Source organism: Plecotus auritus (genome assembly GCF_963455305.1).
Source record: "Plecotus auritus genome assembly, chromosome: 8".
Lineage (NCBI taxonomy): Eukaryota > Metazoa > Chordata > Mammalia > Chiroptera > Vespertilionidae > Plecotus > Plecotus auritus.
Window position 1 is genome coordinate 108,643,589 of NC_137782.1, and position 21,142 is coordinate 108,664,730.

At 37.0% G+C, this 21,142-nt stretch overlaps 1 protein-coding gene across 5 annotated transcripts in view; it reads right to left on the bottom strand.

Moving 5' to 3' along the window:
• Window positions 1-21,142, bottom strand: part of REV1 (REV1 DNA directed polymerase) — a 112,446-nt gene that overhangs the window by 16,828 nt on the left and 74,476 nt on the right. For 3 of the 5 annotated variants that reach the window (XM_080685738.1, XM_080685740.1, XM_080685741.1), the window contains 7 exons: window positions 20,175-20,881; window positions 17,707-17,814; window positions 16,025-16,141; window positions 11,428-11,536; window positions 5,761-5,889; window positions 3,041-3,195; window positions 603-722 (listed from right to left, as the gene is read on the bottom strand). In XM_080685738.1, the coding sequence (XP_080541864.1) occupies window positions 603-722; window positions 3,041-3,195; window positions 5,761-5,889; window positions 11,428-11,536; window positions 16,025-16,141; window positions 17,707-17,814; window positions 20,175-20,881 (1,445 nt within the window). Of the gene's footprint in view, window positions 1-602; window positions 723-3,040; window positions 3,196-5,760; window positions 5,890-11,427; window positions 11,537-13,360; window positions 13,560-16,024; window positions 16,142-17,706; window positions 17,815-20,174; window positions 20,882-21,142 lie in introns of those variants that run through there. The other 2 variants (XM_080685739.1, XM_080685742.1) reach the window with 2 other exon arrangements.

Here is a 21,142-nt window from a genome sequence, read left to right on the forward strand (position 1 = left end):
TTTCCAGTTGTAATGAACTCTACTTGATGAGTCTCATCGGAAAGATTTTACATACAAGGTTGGCCACACAGTCCTACACAAAATGTAAAAGTAAACATGCTGACCCTTGGCCAGAAAGATGGAGATGCAAGTTTTACTTAAATCTTTGAGTTAACAGTTCATACACCTTATCCTTTTAATTAAAACTATTTGCTCACTAAAATCAGAAAACTGTCATTAGTCCAGCAGGATAATTTTATAAGTAGGTGACTTGAGTCTCAAAATTTTATCTTTCACCTAGAAGTACACTATTTCAGTTATGATTTATTTAAAGGACCGAAAGTCAACTTCATCATATTCGCTTTAAATAATTTCTTAGAATTCCTTATCTTGCTGCTTGAGAAATACTTAAAAATAAAACACATTAAAAGCAAACTAAATGTAACATTAAGATCCTGATAAATCAACTGAGACAGTCTCTTTGGTGAGATTCTAAATTTTTCTCATGGCACTGAAAAATAAATACTTAATTCATGTTTTGGAAAAGAGATACATTATAAAACTTTTAGCACTAATAAATATTTATAATAAATTAATGTTAAAAAGAAAAGGTCTGCATTCACCTGGCAGATTAGTAACTAGCTGACCTCTGATGAAATCATCGACTTCTTCTGGTTTTAAGTGGTACTGGCCATCTGGCTTTGCTTTTCTAGTTGCCATTCGAGCCAGGAGAATATTAGAGCCTATAAAGCAAAAACAAACAAAGCAAAAGTTGTTCAAGAAATATTCACCACAATTATTTTTAAAATTTCTTAACGAAGTTTTCTACAGACAGGTTACTGAGCAAATTTCTATAAATAATGAAAGTAAATTATTTACAATTTTGATCATTTCAAATACAGTATAAAACCAGCAAAATTTTGTTTATTACAGATTATAACCGGCATGGTTACTGAACAAAGGTAACCATGTTCCTCTTTGTTCCAAAATAAGTATCATTTCAACACCTCCTACCCAGGTAAGGGAATAGAGGAAGCAGTCCAAACGACAGTGGTTTATAGGAAGTTGAGGGCAATGATCAGAAATTAGTTCACTTTACCAAGCAGCAGATCCAGGCTAGGCAGGGCAATCAGGCCAGATGCACTCTACTGGACTTGGGAAAAAGAAAGCCAAAGAACCAGAAGTTTCACTCTATGATCAGGACACGTGTAGTAGAAACAAGACGGACCCTGGCAGTGAGGCCGCAGGTGTGGATGTGAACACGAACCTAGAGCAGAGCAAAGGCTCCTGGGAAGGTGCCAGGGACCTGAGAAACAACATGTCAGGTGAACCTGTATGTGAAAAATGACACCTCCAAAAATGATGGAAGGCTTATAGAAAGCACATGTTTTAATTTTAGGGTAGACTTCTGTAACTACCATGTGTTTCCCAGGGTAAACATATAGATATTCAAGAAGAGAAAATGTCCTAGAAAGTCACACCAAAATGATAAATATGGTGAGTTCTGAAGAAGAAGAAGGGCTGAGGAGAGGAAGTATCATGTGGGAATTTTATTTTAATTATGTGCTTGAATTTAAAAGAATTTTTCATATCGTCATACTTGTACATTAAAAATACGCCCAATAAAAAACACACCAAAGCTTGCGCCTAATACCGAACTGCACAAGGTGAGCCCTAAGTGAACGATGAGAAGGGTCTGCAGGCCAAACACCAGGCAGGCTAGCTGGTGATAGAGGGATGCAACGAATGTATTAACAGTTTTACTTTCTGTATCTTATGATATTTTGACACATTAAAAATCTTGCTGGGCAGTGAGTGACTGCCCTCCTGAGGCTAGCTAATTTCTAAAGAGTAAACACTTCCTAGCGAACATGCCTCCCACAGGCCATCCAGCCACCCCAACCATTTCCTTATCCAACTCACACACAAAGCCAGTATGTTCCTGCTCTCCCTCATCCCACAGCCAGGTACAGGCAACCAGAGACCCCCTTATAGCCCTAAGGTCACTGGAAGTACCCAAAGCAGCCAGTCCTGAGCTGTTTACTCTTGCTCTGCCCCGCCTGGCCTTTCCTAAAGAAACCCCAGTAAAGACTCAGGACTAGGATTCCTCTCACTCCTGCTTCCTCCTCCTGACAGAGCCCTGGTGCTCCCCCACAGGTCATGCATGGTAGGGCATGCCCTCTGGTCCTCTCGGGAAATGGAGTCATAAAAATCTTCCTTCACTAGCACTGGCTCTTTTATCTGCATCAATTAAAAGGCCTCCAGTACAAATGAGACAGGAACTCAGAGGAAGAAGGGTTTCTGAATGAGAATGGAGAAGTAATGACTGGAAGTGACAGGGAAGCCAAGAGAGAGCTGTCCCTCCCGCTCTAGCCTGTGGCACTGAGCATTGCAGGGACAAACTGGATCCACTTGAGAGAATGGCAAGAAGACAGGTGCTGTGAAGGTGGCTCTGGGAAGGTTAGGCATGAAGAGAGAGGGTCCCAGAGGGCACAGCGGACGGGTCCACAAAAGGATAAATTGTGGGAGTTAATGAGGAAACCAAGGGCAAGACGTAAGATCAACCAGGCCATGGGGGAGGCGAGACTGTCGCTGAGGGCACCGTCACGAGGCGATTCCTGGAACCGCAAGTGGAGACAGGACGGCCACGCAGTCCAGGAGGCTGGAGTTCAGAAAGTAGCTGATTACAACGGGCCTGGAACTTCACACTGAACTCCGCACCCTCACCACCCCACTGTAACCATGGCTTCTGCCCACACCTGACAGGAAGTACACTGTTCACACACACTGACTTCAACTCTCCCATTTCTGAAGGACAGGTGAGAAACACTCCAACTTGGTTATTCCAAAGATATTATCAACCATTGACTTGCACTTCCCACACTTTTACCTCATGTACTGCACAACTGTGAGCAATGATAAGAATTGTTTTAGAAGAGGCCCATGCAGTAAGGTAATAAAAACAAAACCCAAAAATCACTCCTAAAAATTAAGTGATATTCAATGAGCCAAAGTAATACTCTGAGTAAAGTGAACAACAGGAGAGAAGCTGGATACTAACCAATCCCAACAGAAGCAGCACAGTGAGTCTGGTCTTTGATTTCCATGCGGATAGCACTTGCAAATTCATCAGGCGTAAGCTTGGTCTCCGCAAGGATTTCAGTGATGTCCACCAGCGCCTCATCACAGCTGACTGCTTCGATGTTGTGCGTATAGCTGTCAACACAAAGCACAGGCGATGAGGCACAGCTACAACTGCATCCGTCACCACAAACGCGGAAAATACAGTCTTTACATGGTACCCCCTCCAACACGTCCTTACAAGACTTAAGGTGATAAAAAAACATGAGCATTTTCATTAAACTGACCCAAGTGCAAACTTAATTAACTAGTGTTTTCTTTTTCCATATTATCTACCAAAAAACAGCAGGAATTATCATTCCAGTTTCTCTATCCTCAGAACACCTTCATAAACCTCTGAATAGTTGAAAAGTACTAGGTGAGTTAGAACTGTCAACATTTAATCTAAAACATTTTCAGACATGGTTTACCAGAATTCTTAAAGAATAGAAAAATCATACATCTGTCATATAAGTAATCAATGCTGCCCTAAACAAAAATGCCAAAATTCCATACCATTCACAGTAGCAGGCCTAGGACACAGTATACAATGGCCAATCACCCGAAATGCCCATCTAAAAGGACACTGTCTACATTCCCAGCATGAGAACTACTTTAGGTTTTTGTTTTTGGTTATGAAGTATCCACACAAAAAAAACTTGTTTTAACTACTAGTATCTAGAGAGGAAGAAAAGGGAGAGGAGCGTTGCCATGTGCTCCAATGCTAATTAAATACATGGACCACGAGTGGGAGGCAAGCAGAGGCCTTAGGACCAAAACGTATCTTCAGGAGCCCACTTGGTAATGTACATTAGGAGGCATATGCCTCATCCTTCACCTACTCCTTACTGTAGGCAACACAACATGTCAGACTAATAAGTGTCTGTATCTATTCAAGAATGAATGAATGTTTTGCTTATGCCTAAATAAAGGGTGGCATCTGTAAGAGCAGAAGGGCATGCTTAACTTGAAGAATCTGTTCAGAGTGAAAGCTGCCCGGAGGCATGGTGACTAGGAAGCGAAGGCAGGATTTCCAAAGGGTGGTAGGAGAATATCACGGATTTTTCCCCCCAAAGAATATTAGTAGCCACATGCCACTGAAAATGTCTCAACAGACTAAAATTCTGTCAGGACTAATACGTGCATAGCTAGCAGTTGGCTCTGGGACCCAGAGCACATGAGGACCACTACTTAGCCAAGTCAGCCACTCCCTACCCTCCTTCAGACTCTACAACTGACAGCTTCAGAACAGGATATAAAAAGCACACCTTTCACTCGGCAATACCAACGTTCCTGCATTTGGGTCTTAAGGACAGCTGTGATTATATCTGGGGCTCATCAGTCAGCACTCAGGCGTACATGCTGATGCCAGGCAACTTCATCTGCCCCTTTATATTTTCGCTCCTATTAAAGCAAGCTCCCACAAAGGCAGAAATTGGACCGTATTCTTCTCTGTAGGACTAGCAGCATCAACAACTGTCCATATAAATAAATACTCAATAAACAGGAATTCAAAATAATGCATATGAAAGTCAAGGAAGAGGTGAACAGAGGCCAAACGTCTATCTCCTAGAACACCCAAACAGCCCAAGGGTCAGCACACCCTGGCCCACTGTCCAGATGCCTGTTTTGGTAATAAAATGTAGTGGGATAAGATACCATCTGTGGCTGCTTTCACACTCAACAGGAGGTGAGTGGCTGAGACACAGACCTACACAATAATTAGAGAGAAAATGTGCTGATTTCTGCTTTAGAGCACACATGGTCTGGCATATACTTATTTTAAATTTTGAGTTATGAATTGATATTAAATATATCTACACTGTAAACATTTTCTCCAGCCAATTAATCAAGCACCTTGAAACTATTACTAAAACTAACTTTTATAGAAACTAACTTTTGGCAGATCTACTAATTTTAGAAGACAAAGGGTTTTATAGAGTCTCTACTTGTTCACCATCAGTTCTAATTTTAAACAAAAAAATAATTCCAATGTAATAAGAGGGAATAACCAGGTTTAAAAATTCCTATCCTTCATTTGTCTGGTTCCATGGAAAGAAAACTAGAACCACTGACTACAAGTTATCTATAACAATAAAAGCGTAATATGCTAATTAGACTGGACATCCTTACGGACGACCTTCTGGACGAAGCGGGGGCTGCGAGGGCAGAGGCCCTTGCACGAATTTCGTGCACTGGGCCTCAAGTATACTTATAAAATCAGATTCTGACCAAGTTCAGCAGCACAAAAAGATGGAACTACTGTTTCCTGGAGTTGCTCAAAGAAAGGAGGACAGGCTGCCATACTGGGATGCTGAGGAAAGGGTTCCTGAGAGAAAAGTCTAGCAAAAGCAATGAACAGCCCTGAGCATTGACCTATGAATCAGGAGGTCACGGTTCCATTTCCATTCAGGGCACATGCCCCAGTTGCGGGCTCCATTCCCAGTAGGGGGTGTGCAGGAAGCAGCCGATCCATGATTCTCTCTCATGATTGATGTTTCTATCTCTTTCTCCCGGAGTCTCCCTTCATCTCAGAAATCAATAAAAATACATTAAGAAAAAGAAAAAAAAGCAACTCTGATGATCTGAAAGCAACTGGACTCTTCAATATCAGACAGAACAAGCAGAACAGACACACAGTGACGATATCATATACTATACCTTGCCAATGTCTCATACATCGTGCGTGCAACTTCCTTATATGCATGAAAATCATATGGAACAGCTTGAAGATTAGGACAAAGTTGTTTAGCATACCCAAAAAACATTCCATTCTTAATACCAACTTGTCTAGAGAAAAAAAAAAAAAAGACATAATGGAAGTTATACTAAAAAATATTAAATGCAAAAAAAGGTATCAAATACATGATACCATATCCCAAGCCACTAATGTACTAATTTTCACATAATTCCATTCTCATTAGGGGTAAAAATAAACATAAAAAACCTTACAAGTTTTTCTTCCCCCCAAAGGAGAATTCCACAATTGTCTGATTAGTGTAAGTGACACATGGAGACGTGCCAAAATACGTTATCACAATGTTTGGCTCCTACCTGCAATGGGAGATTTCTCCTAAGACTCAGACCTTTGGACCCTTTGCAGAGACGCCAGCTGCCATGTGCTGGAGATATCTCAACAACCAGGGAGCAGGAATCAAAGAGAGGCTTTCTTCCTGACAGAGGAACCATTTGGCCAGGGCTCAGCCCCCGAAGACAAAATATACACAAAAGACTATAGAAAGCAGTGCTATGTGACAAGCAGACAAAATGTACCCATCCTACTACCACCTGGCTCCCAATGACCAATGCCATGCTCCGCAGGTGCCTCCACAGTGGCTGAGATGCCAACAGCACTGTGTATGGCAGGACATCAGTCTGGGCAGGAGCCAGGGTTCTAGAACTCTGAGGGACCTAATTGAAAACGGTAAATTTTAAATCTTGTTGTGTGCCTCAATGCCCCACACACATTACCTTTGATATCTGGAGCATTCAGCACAAAAGTATAACAGTGGACTTATACATAATTAGCAAAATCCCATTTTATTACTCTGCAATGAATCAAGAAAAAAAGGTAAAAACATAAGCAAAATAATAATGAGCAATGTTTTCACCGGATTATATACTGCTATGGAAATATATCAAGTGGTTATTCTATACATACACTCAACAAATATTTACTAAGTGCTTACTTCATATGGAGTGTGCCCTGTTTTAAGAAACCTAGTCTTTAATTACCGAGAGGCCTCTGGCACCCTCCCCATCTGAGACCAACAGTGAGAGCCAAGAAAGAAAAGAATCCTCCAACTTATTCAGAAAAAAAAAAAAAAAAAAAAAAAGCAAAATCACACGCATTTCTCATATATACAAAAACAGTTATAATTATTTAACTGCAAAGCCCCTAGTAGATGAGAAAGATCTAACAGAAAGGAAAAAATGACCATAAAGGAAGTGATGACAGGCAAAACAGAAGGTAAAAAATTATTTTATTCATTCCACAAAATTTTATGTCTCAGGCATTTTGGGAGGTGGTAGATAAGAAATGTGAATGAAACTAGCCTTAGGATGATCATGAGGATGTCTGCCTTCATGCCCCAAGAATGGATATAATCAATTGGCCTTAATTAGTGCAGTAGGGCAATATATATACAGGGGTGGGGCAAAAGTAGGTGTACAGCCCCGCCTGTGGGCTCCATTCCCAGGGAGGGGGTGTGCAGGAGGCAGCTGATCAATGATTCTCTCTCATTGTTGATACTTCTATCTCCCTCTCTCTCTCCCTTCTTCTCTGAAATCAATAAAAATATATTAAAAACAAAAAGTTGTCCAGTTGTGAGTACATGAAACGAGTTTATTCTTGTATTATCAGTTATTGTAATATTTTTCATATGAACAACTGTAAACCTACTTTTGCCATAATATTTAGAAATCCAAATATTTTACCCAATAGTGTAAAATATTTCCAATGCTAGGTATATAGGTTCAGCATATAAAAGCTAAATCCACAAAGGTAATTATTCATTTTTAAAGGAATGTGTTACATAATTCCTATAAACATCGTATTCTTACATTTATAATAATTTCCTTTTCAAAATTTTCACTTATACAAAAATGTTCAGGGCATATTACTTAGAAAAATAGAATACATGTCCTCCAGTACTCATGCAAATGCACATCCTGAGACAAGTGTTTAGGAGCCACTGGACACTGTAAGGAAGCTACAAACAAAAAAGGAAAACCAAGAGGTTTCCCATAACCACAGGAAGCAAAATACCTTGAGTAGATGGCTGACAAGTGAGATTTGTTTCATGTAAAATAAATGAGTAGACAATTACAAAACAGTCTAAAGTGACTCTCCACTACAGTGACTTCTTCCTTATTCCTCCTGCTAAAATCCCATGCAGGATACACACCAATACTTCCCGAGCGTGTGTGGCAGAAATAGCTTTTCCCAGTTTGCACTGCAGAGATCATGCTTTCTGGTCACATTCTATACTCAGACAATTATTTTTGATGTTGGATAGACGATATAAAAAAAAAATTAACCACTAACTCACTGCCATGGTCCATTTAGTATACAAAAGACATCTATGTCACTGAGAGGTGTAAAGGGGTCCTTACAAAAGCCCATGAAAGCAGTTTTAGAAATTATCTGATCTTAAAAATCTATGATCCTAGGATATTTGTATATCATCTATTCATCCACATATCTACCTTCTCACTTACAAAGCGTGTTCTTTCAGTAAGTATGGGTAAAACTACTAACAATAATGCATATTCTGACCTACATTTACACAGCCTCCTTTCTGTGACTTCCACCAGCTGGTGTTCACATTCCATCCTTTGCTAGCTCCATTATTAATCTGTCTACTGAAAACTCACCAATGCATAAAGCTAGGCTAACCATCCCCACAGTCCAGTCTCCACTCCCAACCCAGAAATATCTGATATAATTGTGACTATATTATTTCTAAAAATCTTCCCACTTAAAAAAAATATAACTATTAGATAGCTACAACAAAAGGGTATCCAAAAATTGTTTTCTGGAGATCTTCATTAGCAATGAGCCATCTAGAAAATGGAAAATTACAATGAAAAGACCAAAACTCCACTACTGTGGTTCTTGTGGGGTTCCCCCAACTTAAACTCAAATTCATGTTTATCATTTTTGCATCTCCTTAAAATAAACATCTGCCATTTAAGCAGCATTTAAATGTCTTGCTACATACCATTTGGCCCTCATACACTATCAGCCCAATTGTTCTGTAATAACTCAGCTTGACAACTACCATCTGTGATACAAGTGCACCATCCAAACCCCAACAGAAGCCTGGAGTCTAGACACAAGTGTGGCTATGGGGATCCAGACCCTCCAGGAGCTGGGACACTTCTACCTTGGAGGCAGCCTCAGCAGCCAATCCAGCATTCAGCTTGGGGGCACTGAGTGAGAAGAGAGATCATAAAGAGGAGCACAGAAAGACGGAGCTTTCACTTCATCAACCAGCAAAACCCAAAGTCTGAGAGAGTATCTGGGCTTCATCACACCCTCCAGATCTGGGACACAACTGTCCAGCCATCTGACGCACAAGTCACTGTTCAATAACTCAGTGTGTGTGGGGGAACAACAGCCTATTGGGCACAACATGAGATCAGCTATAACTTGCCTGTGCTAACAAAAATAGACTAGTCCAAAAGGCATCAGTAGTTGAGTAGGTTTTTTACTAAAGTAAGTTTTAACTCAGTTATATTATCAACAATGAAAGAAATTAAAACAATTTTGTCAACAAAGGCAAAGTTAGTTTAGAAGTATAAGTCTGATATGTCACAAGTGGAAAATAATTTAAAATATTTTGTAATTATACACAGATGATGCTTTTTCCTTAAATAGCCTCTTATAAAACAACTAGTGGCCTGGTGCACGGATTCGTGCACATTGAAAGGAAATTAATTAGAAGAACTATTTTAATATCACTGTTCACCCTTTCTCTATAATAGAAGTGTCAGAGATGAAAGAAAATTAGTAAAATGTATATGAAAATAATATATAAATTGATTAATAAACAATAACAACATGATGTAACAACAACAAAGACATGATATAAAAACAACATTGATAAAAACAAAGTTTGATAAATTGATTAAACTTATTCTAGTATCTCCCTGTATATGTGCGACTGGTACCAGTGAGAGCTTTATATGTATCGTGCATGCGTGAGTCAAGTTTATTTTTAAATTGCCAGTGCATGTCATATGTAGCAGCCGGTCGGTCGGTTGGACAGCTGTATGGCCGGTCACTTAGCTTTTTATATATATAGATTGGAAAATTTTAAATAAACTATTTTAGTTTAGATGATGCTGAGTTGAAATTTTTTGTTCAGATTAGACTTGCTTAAATAACCCCAACTTTTAACTGAGACTGAAATATGTTACATATATCGAATCATCATGGATACCTGAAATTATATCTCAATTTTTTAAAAGTATGAATGACAAAGCCACAAGATGCTACCTACTTCTCTCAAAAAAAAAAAAAAAAAAAATACTGAAAAATGTAATTGATGTAAGACTGTTTTTATAAATTTTAAATTAAATACTTTAACACTTGCCAACAATGTTTAAATGCCTGCTGTTATAAAGGTAAAAATGTCCATGTTTAGTTGTCAGACAAGAAAAGAAAAGAAAAGACAAGAAAAGAAAAGAAAAGAAAAGAAAAGAAAAGAAAAGAAAAGGAAAGGAAAGGAAAGAAAAGAAAAGAAGAGAAAGAAGAGAAAAGAAAAGAAAAGAAAAGAAAAGAAAAGAAAAGGAAAGGAAAGAAGAGAAGAGAAAAAAAGAAAAGGACTGCTCTTTTTAATTAATCAATTCATTGTTACTCCTACTTTCACAACTATTACAAGAGATTATTTTTAAATGACTCATTTTCTTTTAAAGTATGAGAAACATATGTATAATACGTCTGTTTCTTCTTATATTGAGACAGCCAATAGTAATTAAGGTATAAGCTTACTATAAGATAAAGATCCACAAAGCTGGTGCTAACAAGTGGACAACACTGCAACTGTAAGTGAGATTACTGGGTAGGCCAGTATGGAATTATTTACTTTTAATTTAATGGGCAATCAAGTTTTAACATACTTTTTAAAAGATACTGAGTATTAAGCGTTAATGTCACAAAGGATTTTTTTTAGATGTTAAAGGAATGATTAGAGTAGATGAACACTAAAGCCTCTCCCATTCAAAAGTATCTAATTCTTTAATTCCATGCTTCAGAAGACAATGTTTTAAAAAAATTACAGTGTCCAATTTCTTTTGGTTTCCACTGTAGGACTTATGGGTTCCTCAGGAAACTATCAAAAGTTTTCTATGGTACTAGCTGGTTTTCCTTAGTTAGAGCGTCGGCCTGTGGACTGAATTGAATGGTCACAGGTTCAATTCCAGTCAAGGGCATGTACCTCGGTTGCAGGCTCAATCCCCGGCCTGATTGGGGCATGTAAGGGAAGCAACCAATTGATGTGTCTCTCTCACACTGATGTTTCTCTCTCTGTGTCTCCCCTTTCCTTCCACTCTCTCAAAAAAAAAAAAAAAAAAAAAAATCAATGGGAAAAATACATTTCGGGTGAAGATCAACAACAACAAAAAGAAATCTACATTTATAAGGTGGGGGAAAAAGAAATGGAAAGAATTAAGGCTAGAAACATTTCTTTCCATAACATGTCAGTACATTTTTAAATCACAGGCCTGACTAGCATGTCAGAATCCACTTCCAAAGATTATATGAAAATAATTAAGTAAAATTAACCCTCCCTAAATATTACAACACAGTTAATGTCCACATACCTGGCTTCATAACTGCAAGATGCAATTTCAGCCTTTGACAAAACAGAATCAATTCCATTAGTATGTGCAGAATCTTGATTCTCCCACAGTGATGAATCTGGTATATCTGCTTTAAAAATAATAAAATTTAATGATTATATGTTAAAAACTGATTTTCCTTAACTTCCATTCAAGAAGTGTATTTTCCATTCATTTCTTATACAAATAAATTTATAAATAAAAAATAAATGTGTATATAAGTTGAACAAACACCAAATATAGTTTATCTCCGTTGGTATTTATCTTATTTAATAAAAGGAAATCTGTAATTCTAAAATGGTTTGTTTCCATTAAGTTTTCTTCTAGCAGTCAGATAAAAACACAGAATAAATGGAAAGTATTCTGTTTTAATAATACTTTGTGAAAAATGATCAAAAGCTAAATATGAAATATTCCCTGAACCCAGTCTCTTGGATGGACAAGGATGAAAAGTGATCAGGATGATGAACCCCTCCTATAGCCTCAGAGGATTAAGTAGTGCTCTCTCATGGGAAACAGTTAAGGGAAAATATAAACCTCTCTAAATTTTTTTTGGCTATTTCCTAAAAGAACTAATTGCAATACTTAAAACTAATTAACAACATGTTCAACAAAGATCAAATTCCTACAAGTCATTTGATCAAACAATAATTTAGTAGGTCATATGCCATAAAAAAATTTCATCCTAAACTTAAGCCTTTTCTTTTGAACATACGTCAGGTAAAAGAGCTGCACATTATCCCCCCTTCCAGAAAATTCTACTTTTGATTTAACAATGCAGGTTCAATTAAACAGTAAGTGTGGTCAGAATACCAACTGCTTTATGGAAGACAACTCTAGCCTAAATAGTACAGCTCACCAGTATCTCTTCCTATCCAAACCAAACTGCCAGCTTCACACACGAGTTAAGAGTCTGTGAACTACAGGCACTTCACTTCCTGTGGACCACCTTCAGCCTTCCTCATAACTGAGAAGCAGATGAAAACACAGTCTTGCATAATGCTATAGGTTCCAAGAAGAATATGCTTTAAAAACATAATTCTAAAAACAGTCTCAGCTACAGTTCTATTGTGAACAAAAATACCATTAGTTAGTAAAACCAGACCAATATACACCACTTCAGCTAATTCTAGACAAACCTATTCTGAGTATATTGTAGCAACGCAACTCAAAATTCAGCATTTCTCTTCAACTTTTTTCAGAGACATAATTTCCATAAAAAAATCAGCCAACTAGAAGCACTACCAGGAAAACATAGCTAGGTGTCTGGCTTTCTAGGCTAAAACAACTGTTCCTGGTTTGACTCCAACAATCAACATCTTTTTATGAACTATGCAACCCATATAAGCATTTCTGGATTCGGCACCCATACACGCAAAGCATAAATGCAAACCTAATTCTGAGGACTGGCATCTTAATGAGGTCAAATCCCACTTACATAAAAAATAAAAACAGCAGAGTATATAATTAGAGCTATGATTTCTGACATATTGTGACTAATATGTGTTAGAGTATGACAAATTAAGGACAGAATGCAAAACAGACTACTTCTGAAGCGTCTGAGAAGATTACATAGCAGCTTTAATAGTTCATTACTCTAAGCTGAAAATGCTTAAGAATTTCAGGATTGTGAGTATCACAGTTCAAGAGGCTACAACTAAACAACAATAACAAAAAGTTGAAGCTTGAACAGCCACAACCAGCTGCCTTTCAAATGTATAATCCATGAGTTACGCATTAAAAGTTGGGGAGTTAGATGACTTATATTTGAAGGGCTAGTTAAATAGTCTAAGATACCCGTCTTAAGAATTACAGAAACCATGCTTGAGATGAGAACAGTATCTGAGGTCCCTGTGCTCCCAAGGCCCTGCCTGAGAGGCAGTGCCTGGGGTTCCCCTGGGCTGGGCTGGCTGACCTTTTCCACGTGCAGCAGAGTGCGTGGATCCCTCCACCAGCGGAGTGAGTTGCTTCAAGGGAGATTCGGGGAAATGCAGGGACACAGTGTCCTCACTGGAGGGCAAAGTAGAGAACTGCTCATCAAAACTTGACAAACTAGACGGGCACATGGAGAATGTGGAGGAACGGTTGGAGAAATCAGAGGCCAGGACCCAAGTCTGTGAAAAAGAAATCGCTGAGAATAAATCTATGGCTAGTACGAATTTTAAAACTGTTGTTCTTTAGAATGAACACTGAAGTTGTTGAAAGGACAGGAAACATCTGCATCATGGAATCCGAGGAGGGATAAAAAGGCCCAACCATGATATCTTGAGTATAAAGGGATTCCAGATAATGAGGGTCATCAATGAGAAGTGTCATCACTGAGCATCGCTCAGGAGGCAGCTAACCAAAGGAAGCCACAATAGAGAGTCCTGCTTACACTGTCTGTTAGACAAGAGTTTCTGAATATGACCAATAAGAAAATAAAGCTTTTACAAAGAGCTAAAGATGCTACTTATACTCTGCCTAGACATACAAGTCAAAACATTAGAAATGAATTTGTTTTTAAGGTTAGTGTGCAGAAGCCAAAGAATCTAATTCCTAACTTTATCCTCAAAATTTTACAATTTAGTGTCTTATCTAATAAGGACCCAGAGAAAGAAAGACAAGAAATAAAAAGTAAAGAGGAACAAAGGCATTGATAAAACAAGTTCTAAGTGCAAACTTAGTTGCACCCAAACTTTATAATAAAGGGCAATCTATCCATTTTATACGTGACAAATATTTTGGTAAGCTCTTAACGGTTTGTCAAAAGGCTAACACAAAAGTGAATGACATGAAGTTAAGAGAAAGAATATAAAGTACAAAGTATCATATTCAACTCTTTTAGTGATAAAAAATCTATTTTTGACAGTTTTCAATGGCAAGTGAAATTTCAATATTTCTCCTAATATTTACCTTCCAGTTTACCATCCACACAAGAAGTGGAGGGATGTGAATTAGAAAAGGTCATTACAATGTCATGAAAATCCAGTGGCTAAACTGATGAAGACCAATTGACAGTAAGTTTTGTTAACAAACTGTTTATGGTCAGATCATTTGTGAATGAAAGGAAAGAGTAAGAGGACTGTCTCTCAGCTATTCCTAAGGAAAGCTTGCTTGACAAGGTCAAAATTCCAGATGCAGACTGTTGAAATAAGAATGCATGTGGCAAACACAACATTTTACCCACTGGAGAAACTCTGAGCGCTGAGTAACTGAGAGATGTTACTGACCAGTATGCATATAATATTTTTTCCTTCTTTCAACGTTCATTCAGTAAGTTTTTACTAATGTCCAATATGTGACAAGTGTTGTGCATCTCCTTAAGCTACTTGGCTTCTAATACCACACAGAAAATACAAAAACCCCCCCCACAAAACCATACTACCAATACTTAAGAAACTGCCCATATTGTCAAATACCGCAATACAACTAAATCTCAGTACGCTCAAAATATTCGCTACCTCAAGATCTACTCATGACACTCAAAATATTAGAATCTTAAAAATCTCTGAAAAGATTTAAAGACCGAGAAAAGCTTTAGGTAATCTGGAAAGTACAGACACACATGAAGCATAAAGATGCATGTACCTACAATTATTTTCCTTTATACCTGTACCATGTAAACAGATGATCACAACCAACAAAAAGATTAATCCAAAAAATAAATAAATAAAAGGCCTTAGTGATGTCAACTAGCCTTCCTGTGGCCTTAATTTCATTGAGATCATTGCTAAAACAAACCTTAGGTTTCATAACTGAAAATTTAGGGACCTGAAATAATTGGGACGAAATTTAACTGCACACCTTCTGACTACTTTCTGATTAGCATTTTTATTTTCTTTCTGATGAGCATTTTTCTGACAAACAAAAAAATTTTTTTCTGACAAACTAAAACATTATTTGGCTTTGCAAACATCCACGAAGAAACTGATTAATGTTAAAGAATTTAATTTCTAAGCAAATATTTCTCAGGGAATATACTCAGGAGAAAAAAAAGCCACAAGAAAATATTAATAGTATTTCGATAAATTTATGATTTTTATTTTATTAATAGCCAAAATTTAAAAGCCACAGAGAAAAGAAAATGTTTCTGATATGAAATAGGTTCAACAAAGATATGAGGAATGATTGCTGGTATTTATCTTCTTATTCCAGTAATCTAAAGTCCTACTCTATATTATTCCACTGCCTCATACAAATCTTTAGCAGCATAAACTTTAGCGTCTTTACTGTAATCAGTGATTAAACAACTAGCAATTAACTTTCGAGTCTAGAGGCTTCCACAAAATATTGCCCATGATTTTTATCCCCAACCTAAATTTATACAAAGCAAACTAATCACAACTTTTAAAACATTTTTTCACTCTCTGTCCCAGGAAAATATCATCACCCAATTCAACCAAGCAAAACTATAAACCAGTCATAGATATTATTACATTTTGATTTTGCTTTAAGGTATGACTGACACCTTAGAACACCTGAATGAAAAAGCTAATTAATTCAACTGCTTTTGTTGCTGTAACGACAATACCAACAGCAAAAGCCAGAAGTCTTCAACAGGAGCACTGTGACTTCAAAGAGAGCTCATGATTTGTACCTGCTTTGCCTTTCAGGATTTTATTCTGGTAATACTGCCACTCCAACTGGGGGTTAGTTCCTGGACGCAGAGGTGCCCTTCCTGTGCCTCTGTTACTTGTAACAGCCACCGGTTTTCCTGGGAGGAAAAGGATAAAATTATTTTAAAATCTAAGTACAGCAAAGTTAAGAACACTAACAATATGTAAAAGAAAAATTTTCAAAAGATTTAAAAAAATGACATCTTTTCTTTAGCTTTATTTAGGCGTTAATCCATAAAGGAGCTATTATTATCTTTGAATATTATCAATCACCATGTACAAATCATTTAAGTTTCTCAGCACACCCCCCAAAAGTAAACTACTGACAATTTGGATGCATTTATTCAACTTTAAAACAACATTAGCACCTAGCTTTCCAAGGTTTTGTTTGGTTTCTTACAGTTGGAAAACAGGCAACTCACTAGATTCAGACTGGAGGGGCTAAGGAGAGAAGGAACTAAGAGATTTTTAATATTTCCGGTATTAGAAAAGTAGAGCAATCTAAACAAACCGTCTAATTTTACAGCAAGAGAACACAACATATATGCAGAGGAATCACAACCTCACCTACTATTTAATCAAATGTTGAGTATATAGTCCTATTTTGGTTTATTTATAAAAATGTTTCAGTATCACTTCCTTGTATGTGTGTTAAGTTACGAGATAACTGTAACTTCTAAAGCTATAGCAAAATTACTTCACACATATTTTACTGGATGCATTTGTTGTGAGAACAATAATAAAAAAGTCACTAATGGGCTAAATCAATTTTTTTAACATTTAAATACTCCTTTCAGAGGTGAAGCAGCAACTACTTGTGACAAAAATAAAGCTCTGGTATTAACCCCAATAGCTCTATGCTGTCCATAAGGGAAGAAGTGACTCTCCGAAGAAAATGCTACATCTCTCAGACAAAGATAGAACCACTGAAAAATCCAGAATAAGTAATTTTAAAGTGCTGGTTAGCTAACAAGTATTTGAAATTGCATTTAAAACAATGACAACATATTTTAGTGCTATTCAGTAACACAAAATTAAAATTAAAAAATTGGAATGTTCACTATGTACAGAATAGTTATTTATTCAAGAGAAAGCATAGTGACCCAAGTCATAAAGACATATGCTACCATAAAAATTCCCATTTACTAACAAAGTAACAGTAAGTATAAATAAAAATATGAAAAATGCCCAATGCAGGTCCCTGCCTACATTAGTCTAAGATGACAGAGCCTTCAGTTGAAGAGTTCTTCCCTAAAGACCTGATTTCTATAGGAAGAAAAACATATTTTTCATAGTAACTGAGTCCAGAAAATTTAGAAGCAGGAATAGATTCTGCCAAGGAAAATTATAAATACTTCTTAAAAAATATTTTGTGGCCCAGCATGGCTCAGTGGTTGAGCGTTGACCTATAAACCAGGTCATAGTTCCATTCCCGGTCAGGGCACATGCCTGGGCTGCAAGCTCAATCCCCGGTGTGGGGTGTGCAGGAGGCAGCTGATCAATGATTCTCTCTCATCTGTTGATATTTCTATTTCTCTCTCCCTCTCCCTTACTCTCTGAAATCAATAAAAATATATTTAAAAATATATATTTTGTGATGCTTAGAATATATATTTATTTATAATAACATGAATTTTCTGAAAACATATAAAAGAATACAGACCTTTGAGATCTGGCCTATTTCGTATACCCACTGATACAAAGAAGCAATCCATATCAACATGCATTATACAGCTCTGATGTCTGGGTGAACTCAATACTGACATAGTTCCTAGAAGGAAAAAGAGAATGTTCAAAACCCAAACTAATTTTTAATATAAAAGTAACAGGTCTAGTTAATTTTACATATTATATTTTTAAATGCTTATAAGTAGAAGTCTTAAAAAATATAGAATCTATTATAGATTATTTCTATCACCTCAAGAAAAGGCAAATTTGTTTCTTTAGCTCTAAAAGTAATTCAGATATAGACTGAGCTTCCCAATAATTAAAATCAATTGTGAAAATATCATTTTCCTCCCAGGCTATATTCTAATAAAGTCTCAAATTAACAGTTTGTCTAAATGCTTAACATTTCTGTGTGCTATTTTATAAAAATGTATAAAGGTGCTTTCATACATATACTTAGTTACATAGAGATAAGTAACTTCAAATGAACACTACTGCATGTAGCCTACAAACATTCTTTGATAAAATAAAAATTGCTGCTATTACTGAGTACTTGGTAGGTGTCAACCACTGTTGGAGGAGGTTTACATGTGAGAATTTCAACACTACGACAGGCAATCTTATTATCCTTATTTTACAGATAATAACTTGCTTATTAAGTCACACAGCCAGTAAGAGACTGAGCTGGCATTCAATCCCAAGCAGTCTGATTTCAGAGCCCTAAAGCCACGATAAAGTGGTTCTAAACAGACATACTTAAAAAGAAAAAAACTTAAGAAGCAAAATCTACGTATAAATTCTCCTCATGCATTTAAACCCTATTAAAAGTCAGCTCTATCGCTGTTCTCTCCTAAGATCTCTGGCTTCTAATCATCCTGAGCAACAGGGAGGCCATCGGGGTTAGTTTAATTCTCATCCAGCCACAACCAGAGCTTTCCTCCACACCAGTCTCACCCTACCCTTCCCCCTAGCCCTGCAGGGTGGACAGCCTTGGAAATATGACTCCTGAGCTTGAATAAAGTTCTGGCCTTATAAAGAAGTTTTCCTCTGGTTGATTTAAGAATACTAGTACTGAAGGTTTCTCTTCACAACAGGCTTCCAAAAACTTACATCTACTGCCCAAAGGTTCAGGCCACTCCAGTTACTAAATTCTGACTGCAAAGCATTTACCTAGTTCTATATGCAAGACACTGAGCTTTTGTTCATGTTATCTTCCTTAAGTCCCCAACCCCACCAGGTGAGCATGATGGAGCAGCACTCCACTGCAGGGAAGAAACTGAGACTCAGAGAGGGGAACTGATGTGCCCATGGTCTTGCTTCATGAGAGTAAGAGAGTCAGGGTTTGCGTCAGAGTATGTTATCTAACTCCAAAGCCACACAATTCCTTGCTGCCCTCTATATTACCTTCAAAATTGATTTATACATCTTAACAATATTAATTCTGCTGCATTAAAGTATTATATAAACAATGTAAACAACCCAAAATAATGGCTTTAAATATTCAAGTAGTACAGAATGCATATATCAAATACCTATTGAGTACTTTCATACAAAATTTCACATTTTATTTCCATTCATGGAACTAATTCATATGAACTCTTTGAAGCTTTCAAAATTAAATGACCTTTAGGTTACAAGGCCAAGGCACGATGTCAAGATAACCTAATACCTATAACATTATTCTGAAATATTTTAGAAATAACAAAAAGCATTTAAGAATACATCAACCAGCAAAACACAATAAAAAAAGAGAGTTCCCTCACTTTCTAGGGCAGAACCATGAGCTTCTCTCTGTACCTCAGTTTCCACAGCTATAAATTAAAGGGTAATAGTAGATCAGAGATCCCTTCCCCTGGGGGACGGGGAGATGTATAATCTGTAAAAAGCAACTAAAACCTCAAACCAGATACTAATTTATAATAACTGGTACAGAAATATAGCTTGTTATTTTTGATTTTGTTGTTTTTGATAAGTAAAAAAAGTACAATTAACCAATCTATTTATATGTGAAAATACTTAATCCTTCTAAAAGTTCACCACTGCAATTATAACAACTATGCCAAAGTTATTTAATTATTTAAAAATCATTATGATGCGAGCTTTTAGAAATTAACAGTTACTCTTACCAAACCAATTCATTCTTACAGGACTTTAAGCACTGAATATAATGTTATATTTTACATAGTTCAAAACTTAAACAACTGGTAAGGTCTACATGATGAATGAGTGTTGAAAACCTTGTTAGTGTTTAAATTAGCTAAAAAATATCAGCCACACTGAAACTTAATTTTGTAAAAAATATTCCAATAAATAAGCTTTCTATAATGTTATTCTTTTTATAAACTATATAACTTGATGTTGCCAAAGACTTTTAAGCTTAGTATTGATCAGAATACCAATGATAGCTTAAGAACAAAATGATCAAGCAAAGCTGTTTATTAAGAAAACAATTTTAGTATCTACCTGTGTCAGTTACAACAAGGGCAGACCTGCCTGTTTTCATTTTTTTTAACTTTTCCCTTCCTGGGAAGATACCATTACTTTGTCTTTGTAGGGTATTGACAAACTCAGTCAATTCACACTTCCACATTGATATGTGATGCAGTCTTGAATGAGAATAGAAGTCTGAAATAAAACTGCAGTCTGAAGGTCTGGAGGGCACTGAAGGTGCTGCCTTGCTAAGAGTAGGTCCTGAAGTGCTTTTTGTGCTTGAAGGCCCCTGAACAGTGGAGTAGTGAGCACCATTTATTTTAGTGTTAGTGTGCAAAGATGAGAACGAGAAGGAATTAGTTCTGTGTGGATTCCGCATGGCATCTGTGTTCCTGGTGCTTTGTTGCGACAGCTGCACACTGCAGTCTCTGAAGTCGGTGCTGCTATTCTCAGCCTTCTCCTCCCTCTGGGCAGAGTCTGGGGAAAGCCTGCTGGCAACATTGTTGCCCACGGGCACCCAGCAATCCTGTGTCTTTAAGGCACCATTAGAGCTATGAGTGTGGCCATTGAAAATGGCAGGGCTGTCTCTGTGAGGCGGAATCCCATTTTGTCTCCTTTCTGGAAAGATCTGCTCCAGCTCCGTAAAACTCAAATCACTACTTGCATCTTCTTCATTCCAACTGTTCATTCCATTGGCTTTGATTTCTTTTTCTGTCTCAATCTTCTTAATTACGTGATTTCTAAAGCAGGGAAAAAGTGTTCGTAAATTAATAATGTCTTACTTTCAAACTAAAATAATTTTTCATTTAAACATTGTCTTGGTGATACACACTTTGATATCCCCCACCCCCTCAAAACTGAAAAATTAAGCCACAAGTTTTATATTCTTTTTCTTCCAACAAAAAATAATTTTTGCTAAACCAAAGTAGCAAGATAACTAGGAAAACTCTAGAACATTCACAGCCTTTTAGTTTTTATTAAGCTTCAGACACCACCAGGCA